This window comes from Dama dama, chromosome 3, assembly GCF_033118175.1.
Source record: "Dama dama isolate Ldn47 chromosome 3, ASM3311817v1, whole genome shotgun sequence".
Taxonomy (NCBI): Eukaryota; Metazoa; Chordata; class Mammalia; order Artiodactyla; family Cervidae; genus Dama; species Dama dama.
This window is the reverse complement of record NC_083683.1, coordinates 47,120,146-47,142,266: the sequence shown is the minus strand read 5'-3', so window position 1 is coordinate 47,142,266 and position 22,121 is coordinate 47,120,146. Positions and strand designations below refer to the sequence as shown.

The 22,121-nt window shown below is 48.1% G+C and overlaps 1 protein-coding gene across 2 annotated transcripts; it reads right to left on the bottom strand.

Annotated features, from left to right (window-relative positions):
- Positions 1 to 3,408: 3,408 nt before the first annotated feature.
- ARF3 (ADP ribosylation factor 3) lies at positions 3,409 to 21,039 on the bottom strand. 2 transcript variants are annotated; one of them, XM_061128892.1, is made up of 6 exons: positions 20,837 to 21,039; positions 19,967 to 20,031; positions 8,147 to 8,387; positions 7,235 to 7,345; positions 6,877 to 7,001; positions 3,409 to 6,314 (listed from the first exon to the last, which is right to left on the bottom strand). In XM_061128892.1, exons 3-6 carry the CDS (start codon positions 8,292 to 8,294, stop codon positions 6,153 to 6,155), a joined length of 546 nt encoding a protein of 181 aa, XP_060984875.1. In that variant the 5' UTR covers positions 8,295 to 8,387; positions 19,967 to 20,031; positions 20,837 to 21,039; the 3' UTR covers positions 3,409 to 6,152. The 2 variants fall into 2 exon arrangements, with proteins under 2 accessions (XP_060984875.1, XP_060984864.1); XM_061128881.1 differs by lacking the exon at positions 19,967 to 20,031 and having other exon boundaries at positions 20,837 to 21,038.
- Positions 21,040 to 22,121: the final 1,082 nt, after the last annotated feature.

Sequence of the window (22,121 nt, the reverse complement as noted above, 5' to 3'; positions counted from 1 at the left end):
TCCATTTACTATTCCAAGGGATCTTCCTGACCCAGGAATCAAGCCTGGGTCTCCTACGTCTCCTGCATTGGCAGGTGGATTCTTTACCAGTGAGCCACCTGGACAGGCAGAGAAAGGTGACATGGCCTTGGGAAAGGTAGGGGAGACTGGCTCAACCCTGACTCAAGGCACAAATTAATCAGGGGGCCACCCCTGGAGAGGCTTCTATCTTCAGAGGTGTCTGTGTCAGTAAGTAGGAGAAACTACCACATACTCCTGGCTTCCAAGCTTCACAGGGCACCCACCATGCCCAGCTTGGTCAAAGACAATGACGTTGATTCCTTTGTCAAAGCTGAGTGCCTATTATGTGCCAGATAGCAAGCAAGGCACTGCTTTTTGTTTAACATATTGCTAATAAATAAAAACTTAGCATATAAAATCTGGGTTCAAAATTGAATGCCATATTTTCAGGAGCATGCATACCCAGGCTGACTAGATGTTTTCTTTTGCATCTGGTTATGCGCTCATAACCAGGAATGATACGTTACTGTCTCGCCCCACTATCCCCTTTGGCTGTTCTAGCCACGGATGTATCGTGCTGTCAATACAAGATTTGGCATAGGCAAAAACAGATTCTCCATCTCCTATCTATTACCTAAAGGTAGGAGTCCTATATTCAGAACTTGGAAAAAAGCTAGCATCCAAATCCCTGTAGTTCAAAACCCCAAGCTAAGCCCTCCAACCCTCAGAAGGCCTCGTACTCAATTCTGTTCTGAGAGAGTTCTTGACAACATGTGGGAGGGAGTGTTGGGTGGACCGTGGTGGACCATTCATTCTCAAACCTCCTGCCTGGCCTAGCCTAACCGTTCAGACCTCCTCAGAGGCAGCTCTCAATGCACCTGCTTTGAAGGAAGGGTCAGGCAGGAAGCAGGTATGGGCCGAGCTGTCAGCTCTGGGCAGAGATAGCAGAGTTCTGGATTGTATGTTGCCCTCTCTACCACATTCAGCTCAGAAGTCAGATCTGCTGCTAAACTAGAGCCCAGATACTCTCTTCTGTGGCTCATGGCCACAGTGACACAAACAAGGAGACACTTACCTTCAAGCCTTGATGGTGAATAGTTCTGGCCCAAGTCCCTCACTTCCAGGTCTCCACTGTGGCCTTTTGGCAGCACTGCGCCCTCTATCAGTCAAGGCTCAAATTTCCTCACACCTAACCCTTTCTTCCCTTGCTCAGGAACTCAGGGTCATCCTTACCCTTCCCAGTAATCAAGGCCAGGAAACCTCATTTGAAATGAAAAGCCTGCAGAGGAAAAAAGGCACTTGGATCCCATGACTCCCCAGTGACCAGCTTGATTCTCTAAACCTCCAGTTACCAGGTTAAAAAAAAAAAAAAAAAAGTAGAGAATTGGACTTTGACCCTTCTACCTCCACACCCTTCAGAGCTGGAAAACAGACTGTTCTTAATATTATGACTGCCTGCACAGAGACACCGCTTCCCGCTCCAAGCAGCGGCAAGGGGGTATCCCTTCTATACAGTGACTCCCCAACACTCACTACCCCGTATGGTACTCTGTGGTTATCCCAAAGCATTCCAGAGCAGCCTAGGAACAGACTTCCTGGTCTCTCCCTCAGTACCATGGTTTAACTCCACTCTTAGCACAGATCTGGAAACAAGAAGGTACAGAATAAATACCTGTCAGTTGTCTGCTCTGACCAATCTAAGTACTGGAGACAATGTGGTGACTTCCCAGAGCTTTCAGACCTTATACCTCCAGTCTGAGAAAGTCATACCCACTCACACTGATCCTGCCTGTCACTGACTATATCCCACCTGGCCCAATCCAAAGCTTTCCACTAGCTTTCTCTAAGCTCACTTCAGAAGCTCCCTTGCCCAGATTATCCTGAAGTATATCCTAGGCCAAGCCATGAATGAGGAGCTATTCATGTTCTGGGAAGATAAGAGCTTAACAGCTGGATGCTAAACATTCACCTTCCAGGTTAAGTCTCCCTTTCATCTCCCCATGTCCTCCTCCATCCCCCCAAAAGCTAGAAGTTTCAAGCAACTGTCACAAGAGAGCTTCCCCCCCTTTCCTGGTATCGTGGACTACTAAGGGACAGAGGGACTAGACCATCCTCTCCCCAAGTTGTCAGAGGTCAAAAGAACCCCACTGGCCTGCCGTCCAGCTAAAGTCTTCTCCATTATCGTTATCTTATGCAGGGCTGTAGCTCTAGAAGTTATCTATTTGTTAGTATACAAATAATGGACTTGGGCAAGTGCTCCTAACTTATTAGCAACCGCAGTCACCAAGCAGGACTTCTGAGGAGCCTAGGAGGAGGAAAGCATTACCTGGTTTTGAGGTTATGTGGGTAGTGTTCAAAGCTTATGGGGTTAATAAAGCAATGTCTGATTTAAGTAGTTTAAGGGTTTCATAAGGGCAGATGCACTGGTCCTTAACCACGATGGCTTATTTTAATAGCAAGAGAGGGGCTGAAAAGGAAAATTGCCAGGGGAGGCAGCAGGGAGTTAGCTGAATACAAAGGATAATTTCGCACTGGTATTTGGGGCTCTCAAACTTATTACATGCCTAAATCCTGTGCCTTTTCCATAGCATCAAGTTGGGAAGGCCTCTGTCCTTAAAGCTTAGCAAAGTGGTGAGAGCGGGGAAGGCCTGCCTGACTCACCCAGACCTCACCAAGAAAGGGTAGCACCATCCCTTTCTTTGCCTGAGTAACAGCAGGAGAGGAAAAGAGTAGTGGTGGGAATTGGGTGGAAGGACAAGGTTTGTCTTTTTCCTCAAAACATTATCTCTGGATGAGGTCTGGCCTCCTGACGATGGGGAACCGGACACTAAAGCAGAGGCGATGCAGGGCCATGAGCTGTAAGAAGGATCAAGTTCATTATACCACTCAGACCTTTACCCTTCACCAGACTCAGTGCCAAAGTCCTAAACCAGATGGGTGAGCAGACGCCAACCTATGGATGAGGGGACCCTGTTCCAACTAGAAGCACCTGAGGCACAGGGCTGGGCAGATCTGAGAGTGGGGGCTGTGTGAGGCATTAGGGCCCTCTGTTGGGAGTCCCTAACATCTACTAGAAGATGATCAACATGGCTAAGTTCAGGGTTAAACCCTTTACAACTTGAGGGGCAAAGTCATGAAGCCCTCAAACTCTGGGCCGCAATTCATTTCAGCTCCCCTTTGGGGTATGATGGGAAACAGTAAGCAGTGTGGAGATGAACCTCCATCACTTCACTCTCCCCAATCCAGAGAACCCTTTATCCCTCTGCTGAAACAAACAGCAGTCTGGAGAGTGGGACCAGAAGCAGAATTACCCTCACCAATACACTCTGTGCCACGGTTTCTGTGCCACACCAATAAACTGATGTGCCGCGGCTGCTGCACATCAAGGATGAAGGTCTGCTCCAAAGCTGCATAAAACAAGTTTAATTTCCAACCAGGGTCACAGTCATCGCGTATCCCACATTTTGAGCAAGGAGAGAGAAGGTGAGTTATTTAACATATACAGTCTACATTCCAGAGGAGAAAAAAAGAAGAGAAAAACCAGTTCAGAACTGCAGTTACCACTATAACACCACAAACAAACTTTTAAGGGGGGACAGGGGAAATTCCCAGGGAGAAGAAAGGCTGGAACAAAGGAAAGCAAAAAATTAAACCTACCAGAGGAAAGTAGGGGAGGGAGTGGGTAGAAGCGGAATGAAACACCCAATTCCAAAAGCGCTTTTGGGTGAATGGGAATGTAGAAAGGACCGCCCCTGCCGAGGGGGCCTAGCAGCCTGGGATACTAACAAGATCATTTACTGCCCCCTGCTGGACAGATCCTTGAGCAGCACCCAGGCAACCTCCAAGACTGTTTCCTAACACCCTCAGCCCCACCAGTCCCTGAAGGCCCCCAAACCAAGGTGGGGGGTAGGTCTAAAATGAGAAAAACCCATTTGGGACTGACATCTAAGTAGGCAGGGTCAGAGAGGGAGTGAGACGGGAGAGGAGGCAAAGTCCTCACCAACCACAACGATACAGAGTGAGCAATTCTAAGGAAATTTTCCCAGGAAAAGGGAGACAAACAGGCATCAGCAGTGAAGCAGGTGAGAAGGCAAAGGAAGAGTTCAGGGAGGCAGAGGCGACAAGAGCAGGAACAAAAAAAAATCTGACAAAACACAGACAAAGGCAAAGCAGAAGTATGAGGGAAGCTTCTGTGGGGTCAGAGGAGTGAATTCATGTTAAAGTGAATCAGAAGCTCCAGCAACTCCGCCCCCTACCCTGCCACCAACCACACAGACGCACACATACACACCAAGGCCTAGAGCGCGAGACCTGCATACACCCACTGCATCCTGGATAATTAACACATCACTGAGGAGCTGGCACTGAGGGAGACACCCCTGGAACCTCTCTTTCACAGTTCAATCTGACGTGGGTAGGGGGTACTGATCCGCCTGTTGTAGACAAAGGTGGCAGGAAGCCTGGCCCCATGGGGTGGGGCTTGGGACAACCCCTCTGGGAAGGGGTCCCTCAGCCATGCTATGGAGGCCCTGGGCCCTGACATTAGCAAAAAGGCTATGGGCGGCCGTCTTGGAGCTCAGGGCGCAGCCAGCACACACAGGAGCCCACAGAAAAGCCACGGCTTCACAGAAACCGCGGAAGTCAGGAACCCAGGCCAGGATCTCAGGGACAAGTGCCTCCTATAGACAGAGACACAGTAGCAGCAGCTTCTGAACAACTACATAATAATGGAGGGAGGACTCGGAAGACCGCTGCATCCCATCAGCACCAACAATCATTTCGGAGCCCGATTTCCTCCATTCCAATGCCCAGATCCATTTATGGGAAGCGGGTGGAGAGGGCAGGGAAAGGCTGTTGGGATGGAGTGGGGAGGGACAGCAGGATGGTCTAAGGGTCTGGAAACAGAAAATTTTCATCTTTCAGCACACCCTGGACTAGATAAAAATGGAGAAGAGGTGGCTTGATGCTGAGGTCTGTTGTGCCACCCCCACTCCCTTGCTCCTCAGTAAACCAGCCAGCCGGCTCTGGTGAGGCCAGCAGAACTACCAGGGTGAGGAAATTTCTGACAAAGGACAGGTGAACCACCCAGGCCCAAGATCAGAAGACGGAAGGGGCAGGAAGGCAGGAATAGGGAAACTGATCTGTGTTTCACCTTCTCCTAATAACAAGAGGATGAAGACGGAAAACCTGAGCCCCTCTCCCCAGTGCCCTGGGTCCCAAATACAACCCATGGACTTGCTATCCCTACCTCCCTGCTCCAGCTCCGAGGAACAGATCTAAGGATGAGGGGGAGGATCAGCTGAACACTCTGAGCTGATAAAGAGTGAGTGGGTTCCTCTCTCCTTCCACAAAAAGGCAGGGCAGAATGGCATCTCCTTGGGAACAGTCATCTAGAGACAAATGCCACCCCCCTGACCTGAGTGGGGTGGAGAGAGGGATAGAGAAAGATGGTGGCAGAGAAGCCATCATCTGCCCTGTCATCCAGGAAAACCTACCTGCAGTGGAGAGGCACCTGCACGGGACTGGGGCAGCCTCCCCTCCACCTCCTTCCCTTTATCTCACCAGCATGGGAGGAGCAGCTGATAGACGAGAGTGGGCAGTGTCCTGGCTCCCAGCCCTGAGCTGCACCCACCTCCTCTACCCGCTCCTTGGCCCCCATATATATCTCTCTATACAGGTATATACACGCGCACACATGCACGCACACACAGAGAGGCCCGTGCAATTTCCATGTAGAACAGGGGGAGAGCGGCAAAGGAACGGAAGATGGGGAAGGGGAGAGGGACCTGTGGGGAGAGGGAAGGGGCTCAGATGCCAAGAGCACAGCAACTAGGGCCAAACGAAGCAAACCGGAGGGAACACCCCATCCCACCTCCCAAGCCCCAGGGCTTGAGGGGGGCCCACCCCATGAAACCATAACAACCTTGTTTTTTGTTTTAAATCCGGTAAATTGGAATGATTCATCATCAGGACAGCAACTGGGGACTGGTCATGGAGGGGGGAGGGGAGGACAGGGGAAGCAAGGCTGTTGCTGGGCATGCGGACATGATACCCAGGGCTCTGGCCGCACTGGCAACAGGAAGGAAAAGGGGAGGGCTGGGTCAGGGGGACGGTAGGGGTGGATGGGGTGGTCGGATAGGGCTGTCTGGCTCTCACTTCTTGTTTTTGAGCTGATTGGCCAGCCAGTCCAGGCCTTCGTACAGCCCGTCCCCGCTGGTGGCACAGGTGGCCTGAATGTACCAGTTGCGGTGGCGCAGGGAATGCAGACCCAACTTGTCTGTGATCTCAGCAGCATTCATGGCATTAGGCAAATCCTGGAGCACAAGGGAGACACAAAAAGGAGCCTCAGATCTTGCAGAAGCTTCTAGAGCACCCACCTAGCAAAGGCAGGTATACCAGCACCCTCTCCTCCTTCTTCAGTGGAGGAACCCAGAGCAAGATCCTAAAGAGCCACTTTGGATTTAATCATCCTAGAACTCCAGATCCAAGGCACTAAAGGTCACTCCACTGAGGAGTTGGAAACCAAGTATAGGGTTGGTAGGGAAGTGGAGAAGTGATTCAGATGGGCCGACAGCCAGGTCTGTCTGACCGTAAGAAAGAGGGCTGCTCCACTAAAGCAGACAACAGGTGAGGTTACAAAGGGGCTGGAGGTAAAGGATCTACCACACCTGTCCCTCTGGACAGAAACACTGCTCAGTAAAGCCGGGATGGGGGCAGGAACAAGAAGAGGAGCGTAAAGAAGCCAGCTAATCATGTTTCTTACTTTCCAAATTGAGAGCCTAGTCATAGGGTTTACCACACAATGGGCTCCAAGATCCCGTGACTTCCATGGCCAGGCTGCCCTCTCTTAAACGCAGAGGCAGGGAGATGTCACACCTGTTTGTTTGCAAAGACAAGGAGCACAGCATCCCGGAGCTCATCCTCTGCCAGCATCCTCATCAGCTCCTCCCGGGCCTCATTTACTCGCTCTCGATCATTGCTGTCGACCACAAATATCAACCCTGGGGAGGCAGAGCATGGGCTGCACAGAGACGACAGATCAACTCCCCTCCCCCACCGAAAAGAGAACACACCCTCCTTATACCCTTCAAGTATCTGCTCCCTCTTCTCCCGCCTCCCACCCCTAGGAACTGCGGCAGGGCAAGAGCTGGTGCCTGATAACCGAGAACAATAGCCACCCTCTGCTCACACCCAACCAACCCCTGCCCGTCCGGGGGCAATTCACACGCCCTACCTTGGGTGTTCTGGAAGTAGTGTCTCCAGAGAGGCCGAATCTTGTCCTGGCCACCCACATCCCAAACTGTGAAGCTGATGTTCTTGTACTCCACTGTCTCCACATTGAACCCTTTGGGGAAAAAACAGACAGTGGTCACTTGGCCAGAAATACCAGGCCTGCAAACGATGCCCCATTGGGTTATTTCTGTTTCCCCCAGGCCTAGCCAAGAAAAGAAAGTAAGGCTTCCTCAGACAGACCTGGTGTTCCCTGACTTAGCAGCACTAAGGCCAAAAAGAAAACCTAAGAGAGGCAGCAGAAGAGGACGAAGAGGGCCAGTCAGGAGGTTCCCAACTGCCTCGGTGAGACAACCTTCTCCACTCACTCTCAGTCTTTGACTCTCTCTCCTGCAAAAGAAATGACTCAGCCCCACTCCTGCCTCAGCCTCAGCTGAGAAGTGGGGCCTGTGAGGCAGAATGGACAACAAGAAGGGAGTGACAGTCCCGGAGCCCCAAAAGCAGAACCAGCTGATGATGGTGATCTAGAGCTGCTTCCACAAGGCAAATGCTCTCCCTCCCAGAGGCAGGTCTTAACTGGGATCAGGGCCACCGAGGATCTAAACTGAAGCAATTCCAGGCCTCTGGCAGGAACATCAAAGCTCTTCACCTGCTTTTCAAACAACAGAGAACAAACCAGCTCAGTGCCTGAGGGCCACTGTTGGGTGCCAGGCTGCGGAAGTTCCCGCATCAGAGAGGGCCAGGGTAAGTCTGCAAACGGCAGGCCCAGCACCTGCTAGGAAGGTAAATAACCACTCCTCCCTGAACCCCACAGACCGTAAGGACTTGCCTGGTGGCCAGGTGAGAGATGCAGGAACAGGCCCCCTATCTGGCTCAGTGGTGGGCATGAGAGCCTCCATCTGAGCTTTGCCCTTACCAATGGTGGGGATGGTGGTGACGATCTCGCCCAGTTTCAGCTTGTACAGAATGGTGGTCTTTCCTGCGGCATCCAGGCCCACCATCAGAATGCGCATCTCCTTCTTCCCAATCAGGCTCTTGAGAAGGTTTCCAAAGATGTTACCCATGATCACAGCAGTTGCTTTCTGAGGACAGTAGGGTGCAGTGGGGGCAGTGGCAGTCTGGTTCAGGCCCTGGACCCTGGTATGGAGGACTTGATCCTAGGCAAAGAAATGCAAACTCACTACCACCATCTGCTTGTCAGGATTTCATGCTAATGGGACTGGCCAAAGACATGGCTGGAGTTCTTTTCTGACAAACTGAGGGCCTGAGCGTACCATGAAGATCAAGGCCCACTTAGATCCTGAGCCTCTGGGAGGAGAGACAAAGCACTGAACACTCAGGACCCCTGCTTCTGCCAGTAATCTACCCAGGGGACTCTGGATGGGTTATTTCACCTGTTCTTATCTGCACCTGTAAATGAGGAGGCTGAACTAGATGATTTCTAAAGTCCCTTCAGTCCTGACATTCTATAGTATATCCCAAAGCATAGAGAGATCATTAATGCCCCTCCTTGCCCCAACCTTGCCCTGAGACTTCTGGAAAGGGTGGGAGAGGAGGGAGTGGAATAAGGAGTGGCTCTTTGTGACTCCTGACAAGGTTCAGGCTTGTCAGGTTCCCAAGGTTTATGCTCTCAGCCCTAATCAAGAGATTCTGCTTCTTCCCTTCCTGTGTTTCTACACTTTCCTTCTACACACCAAAATTAGCCAGAAAGAATTAAGAAACAGCACTCCTAAGAAAAGCTGATCCTTTCCACTCTGTGAACTACCAGCTGCTAAAGCCATACTCTGTGCATACAACAGTGAGCTGAGAGCTGGGAGGCGGGGTGTGGAGAGGCTCCCCCTCATTCCTCAGCCAGGCAGGTCCTGGGTTCCCGTGGTCCCTCCCAGGACAGCTGCTCCACATGGTCACCTGCAATGAGGCAGTCAGCTCATTCTCTGCTTCGGCTCCAACCCTCTTCAGCCTATTCTCCACAGAGCAGCCAGACTGATTTTAAAACCAAAACCAGGTCATGTTGCTCCTCTGTTCAAAACCCTCTCTGGGCTCCGTATCTCCTTTTCTGTAAAACCCAAAGCCATACATGGCTTACAAAGCCTGGCGCAGTCTGCACCCCGCTTCTCTCACCAGCTTTCCTACTACTCTCCCCTGTGCGTACTCCACTTCAGGTCCCCAACGCTCTCCTCTCTCAAAGCATTTGTCCCTGTCTTCACTCTGCCTGGGAGGCTCATCTCCCAGACAGCCTTCATGGAGCCCTCCCTCGCTTCCTTCAGGCGTCTGTTCGACCGTCCCTTTATCAAAGAGGCCTTCCACAACCACCTATATTTCACACACACACACACACACACACACACACACACCTCTAACCCATTATTCCACTTTTTCCTCACAGAATTTATCACCATCTGACACGTTCCGTATTTGTTTCCTTCTGGACTGTTTTTCTCCTCCTACTATAATGTCAGCTCCTTATCTATTTTGTTTCCTGCTGTGTTCCTGGTGCCTTGACTAGTGCCTGGCACACGGCAACTGGGTAACTGAATTAGCTCACAAGGTCTCTACTGACCTTGCTAGCACCTCATTCAGGTTAGACCGCTTCCGCCTGATACATCATTGGCAGAAATGAAGGGAGCAGTTAGAACATTACAAAAGTACAAAATGCCTATCTGCCCACTTTGCCCACTGCCCCAGACTGACAGAATCATAGAGTCATTCATTTCTTCTCTTCTCTCCCATCTGGATGGCTCCGGACAGCCACAGAAATGAATCTTTGAAACAACAATGAAACAGGGGTTCAGAATCACCCATGCCAGCCAGTTCTCTGTGCCTGCGGGAGCCAATGCGTCAGCAGCTTATTCAGCAATCACCATATGCCAGCTGCTGGCGTTCTCCACAGTCTGGGAACCAGAGGTACACATATGCACACCACAAACCCGGCAGGCAAAGGAACAGGTCAAGACAGAGTGCACCCAAACCCAAGAATGTGAAAGGTGGATAGGGAGGAATCCTATTTTCGAGATAAAGCACAAGGGTTTGGTGGGAGTTTAGTTGTTTTTTTCAAAAACTATTTTGTTTATTTGTTTCCTACTCTCCTCAGTTTGCAGTGAATTCCAGACTAGTAAAAAGGAGGCAGATCAACGGCCCCTGGAGACCAAAGTACTAGTTTGTCCAAAAAACAGAAACAATGAGTGCTTATGGAGTGTTTCATCTTCAAAGGCCTCCGCAGACATTCACTAATAAGCCAGGCGTGGTACTCTGGGTAGGTTCCACAGATGAGCCCAGCCCCTGACCCAGAGGGCTCACACCCCAGGGGGAGGGCCTGGCTCAACTTTAGGGCGCAACTTCAGCCAAGTCACCCACTAGCCATCCACCCGGCCCCTCCTGCCTCAACCACCCAGGCAGACAGATTCCTGAGGATTCCTGAGGCAGGAGGGGAAACCTACCCAGCTAGTAAGATCAGATCCTACCAACTCTGGTAATCCGTGGTAGTCAGATTTCTGGTTCTGATGCCTTCACTTCCAGAAATTTACACCTTCCCCAAGGCCTCCTAGTTTTTATCTTGTTTCCTGCTCACGTGTTCTTTCTTTTAGCTCCAGATGACACTTTGCTTTAAAGCTTAGGTAATAGGCTTTGGCCCAGATTCTGAACTGAATTTATACCACACGTTTATCTTGCCATCCTTCTGACTAGAAGTATTGCTGATTAAATGATTACCAACTGTGAGTAGACCAGTGGCTGAAAGCAAGCCCTTGCCCCAGAATATGCACACACTGTCCTTTGGTTTGCTTCTTTGCTAAGCTATCACACTGAAGTCTTGGTTCAAAAGCGGATCCCAGTGTTACACTGATTTCTATTTCCTGGCAAGCTACATAAAGGCCCCTGAATTATCTGAACCATTCAAGTGGCACTACGTTGTGGAGTTTTTCCTTCTAAATCTGTGCATTTACTGTCTCCCCAATTTAACCATGTGCTCACCATGTGCAAAGACTATGCCTTCTATTTATTTTGGATCTTTCCTTGCTCCCAGTGCCAAGCCCCGCTGTAGGAGTTCAAGCAAGCACATTGGCTGATTTAAGCCTCATCTAAGGCTTATATCATTTCTTCTGTCCTAGCAGTACTTGGTATCTCCATGTGGTGCACAGATGGCTGCTCAGCTTTCCTGTCAATTCCTGGCCATTTTCCACATACACTGACCTTAAGACTGGTTTGGGAAAGCCATGAAAGGACAAGAAGACTAAAAGTGGTAAAATTTTCTCTTGGCATTTAAAACTCAATGGGGCTGGCAGATAACTAATGAAATATTCAAGTAGTTATCATGTGTCCGCCATGGCGCCCCAGGGCCTTGAAATTAATGAACATTATGACTCTTCTTTAATATAATCAGGAGCTTGACTCAGATGAACAGTCCAAAGCAAATGTTGGCTTTCTTATCTTGGCTTTCCTTGTTCCTGTCTGTTTCCAGATGGCATGCTGCCCCGACCACCAGGATGGTGGCAACTTTCAGCTCTGTGCCATGAACATACACCTACGGCTATATAGTCAGCTCTCACTTTCACCACACTGCATCGCTAGAAGCAGCTCTGGGAAGCAGAATGGCAAACCAACCAACCTCGGATTGTCTACATACTGTATAGCCTATAGTCATTCTCTTTTGCCACAGATGGCACTCCTGTGTCAATAGGGCAAAATACCAGGGTTCCATGGGCTGGGAGAAACAGGAAGCAGGTAAGACTGAAGGTGAGTGGCTCAAGATAAAAAATGGAATACAGCAATATCTCTATTAACAAAAAGGATGTTAATATCTCTATTAACAAAAAGGATGTCTCAACATTCTATTGTACAGTTACAAACTTTGTTATCAGTGGTAAAAGTAGCAAGAGGAACTCTAAAAATGTGTTTTAGTACAATCTGTGTTGGACGGTGCAGTTCAATCAGGCACACTGACTGATGTAAGCCTCACTGATGATCACTTATGGCCCCCAATCCCTCCCTCCCACTCCCACCGCACCCCCTCCCCCAGGAGAGGCAGGCTTGTGCTGTCACTGACTGTTCAGTCCTTTTGACTCGAGGCCTGTCTGCCTCGATTCTAAGAGTCACAGCTCAGCCTGCCACACACACTCCCCATTCTTCGTCACAGGCATGTGTCCTGAGACACCCCTGAGGGGACTCCTGATCCAGCACCTCCTTTTCAGGCTGCTGGGCTCAGGGAAAAGAAGACCAGAGTCTACCAAACCCTCTGCTGCCAGGCAGAGTGCACAAAAAGCAGCTATATTCCCAGACGATTTTCAAATTGAGACATCACTAATAAAGATGCTATTTTTAGCACAGCCAATGGAATAGACCAAAAAATTTAGGGAAACCAAAGTAGGGTCTGCCTGTATTTGGTTTCCTTAATGCAGCTGGCTTGTGACCTATGTAAACTTTCCAAATTTTTGTCTCAAGAGCACTGTAATCAGCACACAAGAACTCGTAGATTAGTATCCCAATGGCTTCTATTAAACTCAAAGATTTCCCAAAGCCAAGAAACAGCTTCTGATGTCAGTTTCCATTCATTCGTTAAATGTTTATTAAGTATAATGAACTAGGAATACAGAGGAAGACAGTTTCTGCCTTCATGAAACTCAATGGGAGAGAAAGACTAGGAAACAGAGGATTATAGTGTGAGGCTAAGAGTGGGATAAGCACATGGTATTATGGGGACAGAAAGCTAGAGCAGTTAGTCAAGACTGGAGGATGAAGGCCAATTCCAAGACATGACTCTCTGGTCACACCTGAGCTGACTCTTAAAGGAAGAATATGACTCAGTCAGACACTAAAGAATAGGGAAGGTGGAAGAGGGAAGAGTGTATGCACAGGCATAAAGATGAGTTAGAACAGTGATTAGCCAAAGCCAGGTGCAACCAGGAGGTCATCTACGTGGATGCAGCATTGTGAGTAAAAAGAAGGGATGAGGCTGGAGGGAAGCAGGAGCTGGATCATGAAGGGCCCTAAAGGTAACACTGAGTAACATGATCAGATATGTGCTTTAGAAAGGTTGTTCTGACAGCAGTTTAGGGAATAAGTTAAAGGGGGGAAAGACGGAGGGAAAGAGACCACTTGCGAGGTCCAGTAATACAGATAAGAAGTCCAAAGTTCTTAGAGGGGTGGGATGGGGAGGGAGAGAAGAAGGAGGGTCAAGACGAAGAGGACATATGTATACCTATGGCTGATTCATGTTGATGTTTGACAGAAAACAAAACAAAAAAATTGTGTACAGCAATTATCCTTCAATGAAAAAATAAATTTAAAATTTTAAATAAATAAAATTTAAAAAGAGAAAAAAAGAAAGAAATCAAAAGTTCTGAAACAGAGGTGGCAATAGAGAGGACACGACAGATTTGAAACACCAAAATAGTAGACTCCATAGGGTTTGATAGCTGATTATAGTGGGGAGAGGAGAGTCAAAGATGACTCCCAGGTTTCTGGCCTGTGTGAGTCAGTGGCACTTCTTTAGACTGGAAACACTACAGAAACAGATCTGGCAGCAAAGATGTTTGTTTTTAGATTAATGTTGAAGTGCTAAGGTCTGAAAATCGGGAGAAAAGTCTGGTCAGGGTATTCAGAATCACCTACATAGATAGTAAATGAAGCCCCAAGAGGAACCAGGAAGATTCAGAGTGGCAGCAGTTATTGGTTGCCTGCCAACAGCCATCTTCCCTTCTTTCTTCTAACAGAACCCTTAATTTGTTCAGACGTTGGCAGGCAGTGGTTACGAGCTACCCCTCCCCAACCCTAGGGTATAAAAGCTGATCAGCAAAGGCTGTGGGCATTTCATTTCTCTCACCATGATTTGAGTCACAAATGGTCAAGCACTAATTCTGGGCAATAAGATGTAAGAAAAGTCTACTGGGAATATCTGGGAAAGATTTCCTCAATCTTAAAAAAGAACATATATCAATGTTCTCTTCTCTAGCCTTTGGATGTTAATGTAGAAGGGCAAGATGCTGGCGTAATCTTGAGTATATGATGGGACAGACACAGGAACACTAGGATATCAGAGCAGAAAAACTTGGATCCTACCAGTGTTTAGTTGGTAGATCAAAAACAATTGTAAGAAGAAACGTTCTACCCCTGAACTACTTCTGCATGTGGTAGACTATGTGTGTGTGTGCTCAGTTGCTTCAGCTGTGTCTGATTCTGCAACCCCACAGCCCATAGCCCACCAGGCTCCTCTGTCCATGAGATTCTCCAGGCAAGAATACTGGAGTGGGTTGCCATGCCCTCCTTCAGGGTATCCTCCTGACCCAGGAATCGAACCTGAGTCTCCTGGACTGCAGGTGTATTCTTTACCCACTGTGTCACCTGGGAAGCCTTGTGGTAAAATATGAATAAAATTTACCATTTTAACCATTTTTAAGTGTACAGTTCAGTGGCATTAAATACAGTTACACTGTTGTGCAACCATCACTACCATGCATCTCCAGAACTTTTTCATCTTCCCAAACTGAAACTCTTACTTGTTAAACAATAATGCCCCTCCCCTACCCCTGGAAACAACCACTATGCTGTTTCTGAATCTGACTATTCTAGGTACCACGTTAATGTGGAATCAAACAATATTTGTTCTTTTGTGTCTGGCTTATTTCACCTAGATTTTCTGCTAGATGTTTAATAAATCCTCTGATTATTTGAGCCACGGTGTGTTTTCTCTTTTCTTTCTTATGTTGGCTGCACTGAGTCTTCGTTGCACATAAGCTTTCGCTAGCTGCCATGCTCAGGCTCTAGAGGGTGGGCTCACTAGTTGCAGCACACAGGCTTAGTTGCCCTGAGGCATGTGGGATCATCCTGGGACCAGGGATAGAACCCAAGTTCTTTGCATTGGAAGGCGGATTCTTAACCAGTGGATCACCAGGGAAGTCCTTCACAGGTGTGTTTTCTATCTTTTGCAACTAATACATCCTAATCTATATATCTAGAGAGAGTGTGCATGCTCAAACAGGAGAAAAAGCCCAAAGATTAAAAACCTGGGGCACATCAACATTTAAAGCCAAAAAAGGCCAGCAGAGAGAGTAGGAAGCAACCAAAAGGGTAAAAAGGAAATCAAAAGAATAAGGCATCATAGATACCAATGAGGAAAGAAAAAAAAAAAAGAAGGGTCAAAGGCTATGAAAAAGTCAAATTAAGATAAGGCCTGAAAGATACCTACTGAACTTAGCTACTAGGCAATCAATGAATGGCCTTGTTATAAATTAGAACATATGACTAAAATTAGTCTCTACTTAACTAACAGCATTTAGGTTTGAGTCAGAATCGTTAAACACCAGTTTCCCTTCTAGTCCGAGAGGAAGACTCCAGTTCAGGATAACTTGAAGGAAGCCACAAAGTCAAGCGAAGGAGTCTAAATTGCCCTGATAGACCCAAATATCAGGGAAGGGTATGGCTTTTCCCAAAGACAAACCTCAGCAAGTGAGTCAGAACAGAACCTCAAGTCTGTTTCAGAATGCATGACCTAGCTAGATAAGACAGTGACCAAATAAAAACTAGACTCATTTATTCCCCTGGAACATTCCGTGGCACTGCCCTCTAATCAAAGCTTTCAGTGTACCCTATTCTTAGAATTTGACCAGCTTAAAACTGTACCATATCCTGATATTTGATGGCTGCTCCAATGCCCACATCTCTAGCCTTGGATATCCAGTACACCGTACCTTCCTAATTACAAAATCACTGAAATCCCATGAGTAATCAGCCTAAAGCCCTAGTAAACCTTTGCCCCAATCTGGTCCCACTGTGCAGGTTAAGATGGAGCTGCCAGTGAAAAGATGAAACAGGAGGCCATGATTTGGACAAGGCCACCCCTAACAGAGCAGCCTAAGGATACAGAAGACAAGGAATGTCCTACCTTGGGGGATAAGAGCCTTCTGTGATCCATCAGCACCTCAAACACACTTCTCTAGGACTTACCACAGAATGTTTTATTTACCTTGGTGTGTTTTGCTTTCCAGAGCTGGAACTTCCCAAATAATGTGCCTTTAATGTAATACAGGTCAGCTGAAGATGCTGATCCCATCAATACTGGATAGCTAGGGCTTAGAGTGGCTAGAGCCCATGGGCCAGTCATCTCGGGTTGCAAGCAGCTATGCGTGTTTCACTATTACCATTTTCTCAGGACACCACGGTGGGAAAACAACACTAGACTCTCAGTCCCTTGACAGCTGGGACTGTGCCTTATTCATGTTTCATGCTCTCCCAGCATCCAGCTCCATGACTGATCTGTACCTAGTGACTGATATACTTGTTGCTGAACTCAGTTCTACTGATGGTGGCAAACGCTTGTGAGGTTGAGGAAGACAGTATTCTACATGTGATCTCCAATCCTTTTCCTGTAACTGACAAACTAGAAAAGTGGCTTCCATGTTCTCAGAGCCCTAAGGTTCCTTGGATGGGATTCAGAGCCTGCCTAGGAGAAAGGGAAAGGGAGAGGTTCTGATTATGGTCTGCCACTCTCCACCACTACCACAGCCGCACTGCTTTTATCCATTTTATCTATTAGACTTCAAATAACATTTTATATAAGGTAGGGTTAGATTCCTTTTTTTCAAAAAGGGGAGGATGAAGAATTAAACCACTCCAACAGAAAGCTTATGTTCTTCTGCATCCTAAATCATGTTGAAATTTAAACATTCATGCTTGACATGCTTGTGTTTAAGCTCCTAAAGGACAAGCTATGGGAATTCCCTGGCAGTCCAGTGGTTAGGACACCGCAATTTCAATGCCAAGGGCCTGGGCTCAATCCCTGGTTGTCGAGGAACTAAAATCTGCCACGCCCAGTCATTTCAACTTTCTTCAGGAATATGGTGATAACTGTGGATCCCTGATATCTTGAGCCATTTCTTTTTCTGGTCCATCTGATGCAGCAGGTCCTTTACAGATGTCCATGACAAATCTCTAACACCTTTGTAGAATCCCTACCTCAGTCAGTTCTTTCCCAGACTATAAGACAAAGCCCTCAAACATTTGTAGAACTCTTTCCAAATGCTCCCCATGTCCTTTCATTATCCAAAAGCTTTATTAGTACTCAACCTATATTTGCAACAGATGTTGGAAAAGGCATAGCAGACAGATTTATAGACATTGCAACTCTGGACCTTAATACAGTACATTCTGAAACAGAGGCAGACATTTAAAGGAGATATGACTAAGTGAAAAGAGTGGCCCAGGAAATGGAGGATGCTGAAATACCAAGATCTAAAATAATGGGACCCAGGAATCTAAACACCTGACATAGGCCAATGAGGGTGCTCTTTCATGGAAGAGTCAGCCATTCCCTCAGAGTCACGCTGACTTTTGTATCATGAACACTATTCCTGAGCCCCCACATCCTCACTCTACATCCCAGTTGATGGTTCAGGGCCCCTGCCTTGCTCCAGCTTCACCTCCCACTCAGGCAACAGGAGCTGCCTCTGTGAGGCTGATGCTGAAAAAAGATTTCATTGCTCATAAGCCTACGACCAGCACAGAAAGTCATGGTAACAATCACCCCTCTACACAGGCGCTTCAGGCAGCAAGTTGTTCTTTTATAAACCTCTTCTTTTTTAAGGCAGCCCTGAGGGCTCATGTTATTATTACTGTTATGATGATGATTATTAATAGCAGCTAACATTTACTTGAGGCTTACTATGTGTGCTTTGTATAACCCTAAGGACTCTGTATATGCTATCTCATTTAATTCCCATGCCAACACTATGAGCAGACACTGTCATTATCATACTCTTTACAGATGAGGAAAATGAAGCTAAGAGAGACAAATAATTTCACCAAAATCATACAACTAGTATCTAGCAGAGGCATAATTTGAACCCAATTGTGTCCGATTCCAAGGTCCACACTCTTAATTATCATACTATGTAACAAAAATGGTGAAGAAAACTATGCTGTACACCTGAAATGAACACAATATTGTAAATCAACTATACTGCAATTTTAAAAATGTGAAGGACTTCCCTGGTGATCCAGTGGTTAAGACTCTGCACTTCTACTGCATGGGACACAGGTTCGATCCCAAGTCAGGGAAGTTCCACAGTAGCCACACACAAAAAATGGTAAGGAGGGTGAAATACAGTGATATGTTTTGAGTCTCAGGCCTCTTGAAATCCATTTCTAAAGGTATATGGGTGAGTAGATTCCACAATTTCCCTCAGTCATTGACTCAGTTTTAACAAACTTGGTTTTAGAGAACTTCCTTCTAACCAATAAATCCCGCCCACTGTCCTCTGAGTCCATTTCCTCTATTATGACTCCAGTGGAAGAAAGTAGCAGAGACAACACACTTTATGACTCTTTGTGCACTTAAGACTTCACTTCCACTCCTTCTAGCCTGCTGTCTGTCCTCCTTTACACTTGCATTCAGTTTAGTAAGAGCAGCTACCATTCATTGCCACCAATTCTATGCCAGGTACCAGATACATACACTGGCTCCCTTCTCTGTAATTATCAGGAACTCAATCTGCAGACAACTCTGTAGGACCTAGGTCTAAAGGAGAGACTCCTTTGCCCAAAACAGGGAAGCAGGAGATCTAGGATTTCTGCTAAATAATGACTCTGTGTTCTAATACTTTTCTTTTGGGGGTCTTAACTTTCAATATCCATGACTGTTTTGTGCCTCGTAGGAAACATGGAGAGACCAAGACTTCTTAATTACAAAGGGTAAAGACCTTTACACCCTCACTCAGCTAACTTCAGGAGGCTCTCTATGACAGCCAAGCCATCTCTTCCTCTTTCCTTAAACTGTGGTCAGAAATCCTGAGTTCAGGACTTTCCAGGTTTGATCCCTAGTCAGGGAACTAGATCCTACAACTAAGAGTTACCATGCCCATCCTGCATTCCGCAACTAAAGAGTCCCAAGGGCCACAACTGAGACCCAGTGCAGCCAAATAAATCAATAAATATTTTTTTTAAAAAAAGAAAAAAAAGAAAACCTAAGTTCTATTCATTCACATTCAGTATTCATGAGAGCTTACTGTGTGCCCAGACAGTGTGGGGGACACAAGATGAGATCCAATTCCTGCACTCAAAGTTTTGTCTCTTTGGAAAAGCAAGATATACGCATACAAATTTTGACTACAACAGAAGAAAATTTTTTTTGACTACCCAAGGCAATAACTCTATGCTGGGAGGCAGGAGGAATGTTAATATGTGATACAAGAGGACCCTTCCAAGCTGAATCCACCGTCAAAGATCCATTCTGTAAAAAGGTGGATCAGTTTCTTTCTTAGAACGAGCTTTTATAGACATGGTATTCAAACCCAAGTCTAATGCACAATGACCAATTCACTGACCCATTCCAGTCATAACAAGTGGAGACACTTACCCCAACAACAAGCTCAAGACAAAATGGTAGCAAATACTGTCACCACCTGAATAGGGATGGGGAAGGAAGTATGCAGACCCTAGCTGCACTGACCTAAGCAATCAGACTCCTGCAGCAGATCTCCTACCAAATAAAATTTTCATGCCATAGACCAGGAGTGACCCAATCCAACAGCGACAGAGACACGTTTTAAGTTACACTTCTCCCTCCCCCATGACCTCACTATTTCTTCTCACTCCTGACCACATACCACACTCCTCCCGGCCTAGCCAGAGGGAGACCAGCGGTAATACAACCCAGAAAGAAGGGAACTCTCCCCAAAGAGGAGCTACAACTTGGCTAATCAAGTGGCCCGGTTTTAACAGGGAATTCCATCCTACCCCTCACCCCCACCTTCTTCCCTCAAACACTGGTGTAAGCAACGGCTCCATTTTCGGTTCCGGGAATCCTGGTACTTCCTAAAGAAAGAAAGCGGATTGGAAGAGCGAAACTCAGAGCCAGCGACCAGAAGCTCCCTCCTCCTGTGAGACCGCCCCCGCTACGCCTGGGGGAGGAAAGCACCACCTCTCTTCTCCAAGGAAGACCAGATCCCCCTCCCCCTTCTGCTGCCTCCTCTCTTCTGGCTCCCCACCTGCTGCCCTCTTCCCAACATGCGGTTCCCAGGACCCGAAAGCTCAACCTCCACCAGAATAGTGCCCCTGGGTTGTCCCACTAGCCTGTGTTCCAGGTTAATCCCTAACCCCCCTACAGACCCCTGCCCCACGATAGGGGGAGGGGTGTCACCATAGCAAGGCTTCTCTCTGGTCTATAACCAAGGTGAACGCGGAAAGCGGGTAAGAAAAAGCGCTATTCCCTAGCCCTTTAATAAGAAAAGAATACAAAACAGTCATCGCCGCCCCCACGTCACCTCACCCAGGACCGCTTTCCTCCCCCTCAAACAAGACCCTTCAAAAGCCCACCTCCTGCAGGCGAGGGGATCCTCACTGCAGCCCAGGTCGCCCCCTTGTGCGAGGCGGAGGACAAAACCGTGTGCGCCCCCCACCCCCACACCAGCTCAGCGTCCTTCAAATGCGGGGGCAGGCTTGTGGCTGGCCCGGCGCCCCCTCTCCGAGCTCTCGGGAGGGAAGGACCACACCGCTCCATGCCAGGCAGTGCCGGGCGGGCGAGCGAGCGAAGAGCGGGGCGAGGGGGCTCTATCTTCGCAGCCCCCACCCCGAGCCTCTCCTCTACCCGGACCCGCCTTCCCTCCTCCAAGTCCCTCACCTGTTCCTGCTCCCAGCTCCGCCGCTGCGGCCGCCGCCTCCGCCCCCACAGGCTCCGCTCGGCTCTCGTTCCACTCTCTCCGGCTCCCTCAGCCGATTTCAGCGCGGCTGCTCCCCTGGCCTCGCTCCCGGCTCCCTCCTTCCTGCCCTCCACCTAGCACCGGAAGCCGCGACGGCGACAGGAGCTGTGCGGCGCACCCCCACCCCCAGACAGGGATACTTCCCACCTCCCCGATCGCGCGAGAGCTGAGCACCGGCAAGCGGCAGATCTCGCGAGGTTCATCACCATGGCAGCGGCTGCAGCAGAAGCAGCCAGTATTGGAGACGAAGTCCGGGCGGGGTCCGATGTGGGGGCTGGAATCTGTGGGCGGTGGTGGCGGAAGCTAGGGAATTGGGCTGAGACAGTGGGGACAGGTGAGAAGTCACAGGGCTATGCCTGTTATTTAAGGACTGGGGCGGCGTAGTGGGCGCAGTGGAGACTGGGGCTCCTTGGGCAAAGTCAGGAAGCCGGAGAATGAGTGAACATCTCTTGCTTTGGACCTTACTCCTTCAGCTCTCATTTTCATTTCTTAACCAGGGATAGGTGGAGGCCTCCGAGAGACCTCACTGCACCAGTGTTGCTACTCACTGCTAAGACTAGGTTGCTGGAGGGGGTCTGAATCAAGAGATCTTTTCCATAGGGAAGAGGGAGAGTGATGAATTTAAGAGACTGAAGGAAACAACTGGACACTGGGCCAGTTAGGAAGTTGGAACTTGAAAGACAAACAGTTGAGGCCTAGTATTCAGAGGTGTGGTTTGACGAAGTATGCCTAGATGAGTATGAATTTTAGTATTACAAGGAAAGTGAGGGATTTTTCACCTGTGTTTCTCTATTCCTGCCCACTCCCACTTTCATCACACTCATTTTTGCACCTGGTCTAGACATGCAGAGTTACCTTGGAACAGTCACAGCTGTGATACAAGAAGGGCACTAGTAATGCTAAGCACAGAAGGTTCTTGAAATGCCCTTTCTCCTCATTTACAGCAGTACAGATTTTCCTTGGCTTACATTGGGGTTACATCCCAATAAACCCATTGTAAGTTGAAAATATCTAAAGTCGAAAGTGCATTTACTGAACATCATAGCTTAACTTAGCCTGCCTTAAACATGTTCAGAATATTTACATTAGCCTACAGTTGGGCAAAATAATCTGACAAAAAGCCTATTTTATAATTGTGTTGAATATCTTATGTAATCTATTGAATACTATACTGAAAGTGGGAAACAGAATGGTTGTAAGTGTATC